Source organism: Amblyomma mixtum, chromosome 2, assembly GCF_055824585.1.
Source record: "Amblyomma mixtum isolate Tamu chromosome 2, ASM5582458v1, whole genome shotgun sequence".
NCBI lineage: Eukaryota > Metazoa > Arthropoda > Arachnida > Ixodida > Ixodidae > Amblyomma > Amblyomma mixtum.
In genome coordinates, this window is record NC_143013.1 from 204,319,409 (window position 1) to 204,326,006 (window position 6,598).

Below are 6,598 nucleotides of genomic sequence, written 5' to 3' on the forward strand. Positions count from 1 at the left end.
CCAAGGTAGAAATAACTGCTTCCTTTCCAAGAATTCCTTTACTGGTAGTGTTCCGGTATGTAATTTAAAGAAAAAAGTTTTTGCACTTGGCGGCACCTGCATCGCCTTCACACGCTTAAGTACGTCGCGTCCCTGGCCTCCATTGTATAAGGCCCTGTACATAGGTTGTGGAAGAACTACATCGCACAAATCTTTATACAACTTCTTCCTGCTAACAGAAGATAAATATTCATACGAAAATCGAACAGACAGGAATCGAACACTCGCGACAACCTCTCTAAAGTAACCAAAAATACGTCCCGAGAAACTTTCGGTTGTGACAACAAAGTCCGGCAGTGCATTTCCGAGCCTTAATTGGCACACAGTGCGCAAAAAAGGATCGCTTACATCGCGCACAAAACAAAATCTGCTTACAATCTGCCGCAGAAATAAGTGTCCCAGACTCAGGCCGCCATCCTTCACCCGCCTAAACAAATTGGTCCGGCTGCAGCGTTCCCAGTCCGCAGCCCACACAAAAACGGCAAAGATCCGGTGCAGTCTCTGTACGTTCATCCTTGCACAATGCAACACTTGCATCACGTACCACAGCCTAGACATAAAAAACAGATTGCACACTGTGGCCCTTGCGAAAATTGAAAGGTGTCGCCCTTTCCACCTTTCCACCTTTTCACGCGTGGCTTGCGTCTGTGCATTCCAGTACGAATCGCTATCGCGATAACCGTCCAGTGGGACGCCTAAGTACTTTACTGGGGTCGTCACCCAGGACACGTTTGCAAAATTGCCGGGCTTCGTTGGCCATTCTCCGTGCCAAAGCCCCAGGGACTTTGACCAATTCACTTTACTACCGGTGATCTTGGTGAATTCTTTTACGCATGCCACGGCCTCGGTTATACCTTCCCGGTTCACTGTGAACACCGCGACATCATCCGCATAAGCCAGCAGCTTAACTTCTGCTGCCTGTAGCTGGAATCCTCGAATTTTTTCACTTTCCATGATATTCAAACACAACGCTTCAATGTAAATGCAGAATAGAAGAGGGCTGGGGGGACAACCCTGGCGCACCGAACGCTGCAGGCTAATGGGGGCCCCCAAACTCTTATTTACAATTAATCTTGTCGTGCAGCTCCGGTACGCCAAGGCCACTCCCTCACAAATAATGGACCCTAAATTCACATGGTCGAGTATGCAGAACAGGATATCGTGCGAAACACAATCGAATGCCTTCTCAAGATCTAGCTGAAGGATGGCTACACAGCTATTTGTGTAATCACAACATTCCAGCACACACCTCGCTTTATGAATATTGGAAACAATAGAGCGTCCCTTGATCCCACACGTCTGGTGGGGACCGACTATATCCTGAATTACTGACTGTAGTCTACGGGCTAAAATCTTCATGAAAACTTTATAATCCACGTTTGTGAGGGCGATAGGACGATATGCTGTGACCTGCTTTAACTTTTCTGCGTCATCGGATTTAGGGATTAGCACTGTATGGGATTTACCATAAGACGGGGGCAATTCATTTCCTTTGTAGGCTTCGTTAAAAACTACTGTCAGTACTGGCACTATTTCGTGTTTATATGCTTTGTAAAAAGCGGCGCTTAACCCATCAGGTCCAGGAGATTTTCCCAGGTTCAAATTTTCTATCGCTTGCTCGACCTCCGACGCAGTTATCGACAGCTCCAGCCTTTCTTTCTGTTCGTCATCTAATCGCGGCAAAGCGCCAAGAAACTTTTCCTTGAATGCGCTCACATCCACTTCTTGCCAGCTCGATGGTTTGGAATGAACAAAGGTGCGTCTAGTGAATACGGTGTCTTCGTTCACTCCGATCTTCCTCCTTTCCCGTTACGGCGAGGTTTAGGTGTCCACCAAGATATTTGAGACAGATACATTTCCTTTCCTCAAAAACCAATTTACCGACGAACAAGGCGTATTTGTCCGTGTTTCAGATTGGTCCAAATTGTCGTGACGTCACCGCGCGCGAATTTTGACGGGTGTTCACCGAAATATGTGAGACAGTTAAAGCGTAATTTCCTTCCCTCAAATATAATTTTCATTTTCTTCATTATGGCCCCTCTTTCTTCTTTAACTCACACTTCCTCCTTTTCTCTACGGTGCGGCTCAGGTGTCCACCGAGATGACAGAGAATTACAGCCCCATTTCCTTTCCTCAAAAAACGTTGCGTTCAAAGGGCAACGCATCGCGCTGAACGGGTGGTGGCGTTCCTTGGACTGCGTGGCAGCGCTACAACACGCTGTCGCATTCCACTCCTGAAGGCGAAGCTTAAGCGTCCTTAATTGGCAGTTAATTAATGCACCAACAAAATTAGCAGTGAACAATCGCGTAGCAGAATGCAGCACTCAGGCTTTCGCCTTTCACCACTTTAGCCGCTAAAATTCCTCGTAATTTTTTTCCTCCAGCTCTTGAAGTAGTGGTATCGAAGTGAAATAGTTGTCAAAGTAACATTTGAAGTTCCTCAGTTTTTGGAGCTGCTCAGTCAACTTCGTAACAATAGAGCCACCAAGCCCTAGGTGCTTCTGCTCCACTGAGATGCCGGTGCCTTTTCCTTGGTAAAATTTGAAATCATACTGGACACCACCGGAGCTGCAGAGAAGAAACACTTCACACCTTGGGAGTTAGGTTTGGTGCGGACAAATTGCTGAGCCACGATTCTTCCTCTAAGGGGAATCATTTGTTCATCAATGCTTATTTTTTCAGCTGCACGTAGTTCGAGGCATCCCTTCCTGACAGCATAAAGGAGCGGTCGCACTTTCCACAACTTGTCAGTTCCCGTGTGATCTGGGTCTGGCTCTGTGAGATGTAATGCAGACTGCAGCCTGAAAAATCTATTCACGGTCATTGCTCCTGACATACTTGAAGTTTGTGTTGCAGGACTGCAGTACACTCTGATGCGTGAGAATTTCAGTGTTCCCCAACATTCCGATTTCTTCTGGTGTTGTTCCGAGGATGGCTCCTGCAGCCTGAAGACGGTGGTGCCTGTGCAACATGCAGTCGCTTCAAACAGTTCATCTGTAAAGTACCTGAAGAAGTACTCACACGGTTTAATCACAACACTGCCATCATGGTCCGTGGAACGCAATGCGGTGTCGGGCGGCTCAAATTCCGCAGTGGTCCAAACAGCTCTCCTCTTTTGTCGGCTGACGACTTCTTGTTGGTCATCATGGTCTAGCACAGGAGCAAGACCCTGATCTGCTCCAGACGGACCAGCTTCATTGTCTGTGACGACCGTCTGCCAAACAATTTTTTTTTATAATTGGCCAGAGAAACGCGACAGAATCACATTTGCATTGGCCAGAGAAACGCGACAGAATCACATTTGCATTCATTCCGCCACTCACAGATTAATTTCGGTGCCCTTCTTCCTCGTCGTCAGAAAGTTCAATACCAGACGTGTTCCTAACGCCAATTCGGTACAGCAGTCTTTCTAACGAGTCATCATCGAGTCTTCTTGGTTGTCTTGTATGATTTTTCGTCTGAAATGCGAAAACACCAAAATTTGGATAAGTAAATACCTGAACTATACAAGAAACGCCATCGTTCGGTTTGTGCCGATAGCGGCACGCCGTACACAATTGTATACGCTGAAGTTCGGGATAAATTTTCTAGCGCGTCATTGTAGTTCTACTCGATTTGACGGTTTTTACATGTTCCTTATGTCTTTACGAGCATAGAAAAACCGCGAATTTGCCTTCAAATAGGAATGAAAGCCCAGAAACCTTGGTTTCGGTAAAGCACTTACCAGCGTTGCCGTAGAATGTGGTGGCGCCCATCTTGAAAGTGGCTTCTTACGACTCCATTTCTGAATAACAAGGACACGCGGCGCTAGTAGTCTTGCACCGTGCGCATACAAATCTACGCAAATGTCTTTCGCGCGGGAAATTTGAACTGCAAGAAAGGGAAAAAAAATCCCCAAATGTTTCCCAGAGCAGTTCAGCCCCGTCTGTTCTCTCTGTGGGCACCAAAAGGCAGAACACAACACATTCTATACTCATGTAATCAAGACAAGCCATCGCAGAGTCTTCGCAGCTCTCTGCCCAATATCAGTGGTAGGCCGCGCTGCTCAGCTCGGACCCGGAAGTTCAACTCCTGGTCACAAAGCAGGCCGAAGAGGTTGCCGAAAGTCATCGTCGGTCGGCCATCTGGCGTCCGGTCTAGAAGAGGAGCCCACCGCAGGGAGGGGAACATCATCCCAACTCGCGCCCAAGACCTCTTCCTCAATTAAGTTTGCCTCCTCCTCCCCCAAATCGCGTACACATACAAGTATGTGTACGCCGTGACTGGAGGGGAGAGCTATGCAGGAAAGCAACTAGCAAGTAAAGTTATAATATACGTACATCAATTTTACGCGACAGCATGACAGCTACATTTTCCCACAGTCGCCGGTGGTGTCACACCTTTTTCACCTGCTATCTGGGAGGTGACACGGGTGGTACCCGTGTGCCACCTGCCACGGGTGGTATGCGGAAGAGCCATCTGCGATCTGCCGCCTGCCATGGCAGGTGCCGAAGAGGAGAGAGAAAAATACCCTTCACCTTTTTTAGGGAAGAGGTGGTACGGAGAGAAATGTGGCTGCCACGGTAGAACCCTGTCATCTGCCGAGGTTGGTACGTGGAAGAGCCAGACAGGGCATGCCCTGGGCGCCAGGTGGCAAACTTCGCTCATGGCAGCTCAAAACGAGGTACTTATGTTACCGCATTCTCATAGGCAACGGTAATTCGGTGTGCTCAAAGCTTTTGCGCGGTCCCACTCATTCGAACAGTAGTAGGATATGCTGGATTCAACTCACCAGGAGAGCGGAAAGCGGTGCTCCTTCAGGATGCGCCTGCCCTGGTCGGCGATGTCGCTGCCGACGTGAGTGCGGCCTTCGGGCTTCTCCTCGCTGCCGCCTTCCGGTTCCATTCTCGTCGCCTCGGCTCCGCGCACGGCTCAACGAACGTGTGGGCGGCCAACTAAACGCTGTTCTTCTTTCTCGTCTTCCTTACAAGAGCGGGCGCGTGCCACGCGTGCAGCTGCATGACTGACAATCGCGATAGAGCTGCAGCGTGATATTTCGCATTTCAGATGCGAAATAACTGCGCCCAGAAAACATGATGTTTAGGATGATGTGTACTGCGCACGCCCGCTATTAGTTCCACTTAACCTTTACTTACTGGGGAAATATGAGGCTCGTTATGACATATCTATGAAGGAGGTCAACAGTCATCGAAGGAAGGAAAAGGTAGGGAATGATTGATATTCTATTTTAATATGTGATCTTAGTGAATGAAAATTAATAGCGCTATAATTTCATTGCCTAAAAGTTAAACGATTTGAAAGTAGAATAAACAACGACATGCCGCTGGTGGGATCTAAACCCACGACCCTCGCAAAGCTTGAGACTGCCAAAATGGTGCGACGAAGTTCTTCCCTCATATGACATCGCAGGTTCTCATAACGGCCATTGCCGCTATACCGAGAGCAGTGGAAGAGGTTGCACCATTACTGAACCTTAGAAAATGGTGCGGCGGGAAAAACCACTCTTAGCATATGTGCAGTAAAGTGAAAAAAAAAACATTTTCTTTTTAGCCACAAGACAGAAGCACGAGAAGGTGCTAGCGCTGACTACCAACTGAAGAAATGCAACATATAAGAGATATTCGCGGAGGCATTAATTAAGAATAACAAAGCAACAAAAGCTTTAAAAAATCAAGATGAACAGAACGCTCTAGATTGTGTTCCGCAGATTGTCATTCGCAGTCAATGCACGCAGATTCAATGTTTTGCGATAAGCAGGTGACTGAAGACAACGCCCTTTGTCATTTCTCTTTTGTTTATTTGCCTTCTTTGGCCCCGGTGTTTGAACGAGACAGGACTTGCCCCAACCCGATCGGAACAGTCACAGGAGCGCATGGTTAAGTGCGAGCCGTCGGGGGCCTGTGCAGGAATACTTTTTGCTCTTTCGGGCTCGTTCGTATTCGAGCCTTGTGCTCGAACTCCACATTAAAAGAATCGTGGAGAAAGAGGAGGCCTTGTGAAATGTGGAAGGTCGTGCGGCAGTCAGCCTCTTATCGTTTAGCATGAGATTGCTTTCGCCTACGGTAACTGCTGACGGCGACCCAGGCAGGCGTTTCCGTCACATTTCTTGACTTCATAGTCAGCGCCTGTGTTGCCTTGTTCTTATAGTAGTCAATAAAGGGAAGCGTTCTATCGCAAAGTCAAAGTATAGCCTGAAGAAAAAATTGCCGACGATTACATTATTTCCTAATGCGAAGTTCGAGCGCAGCTCATCGGCTCTTTTAGCTTTTCGATAGATTGAGGCAATGAATGCGAGCAAGACATGTATGTACCGTCTTTATCAAAAGTAACCTGGCTGCATGGTTTGCTTCTAGCTTGTATAGTGGAGTCCTTGTGGCTTTTCTAAAGATCGAAAGGTGTTGGAAGGTAAGAAGACCCCAGGTCTTTTCCTTTAACGACCATTCCAGCTTTAGGGAAGCTGTAAGGGCTCCACTGTACGAGCTAGAAGCAAACCATGCAGCCTGGTTACTTTTGACAAAGACTGTACAATAACAGACCGCTTTTTATTTTTCAAACAGAT

General features: G+C 47.6%; 1 protein-coding gene across 1 annotated transcript in view; it reads right to left on the minus strand.

Moving 5' to 3' along the window:
• LOC149362301 (uncharacterized) overlaps positions 1–4,923 on the minus strand; it is a 30,871-nt gene extending 25,948 nt beyond the window's left edge. The window contains exon 1 of the mRNA XM_089568257.1: positions 4,811–4,923. Coding sequence (XP_089424383.1) covers positions 4,811–4,923 — 113 coding nt within the window. The remainder of the gene's footprint in view (positions 1–4,810) is intronic.
• Between the last annotated feature and the right edge of the window lie 1,675 nt (positions 4,924–6,598).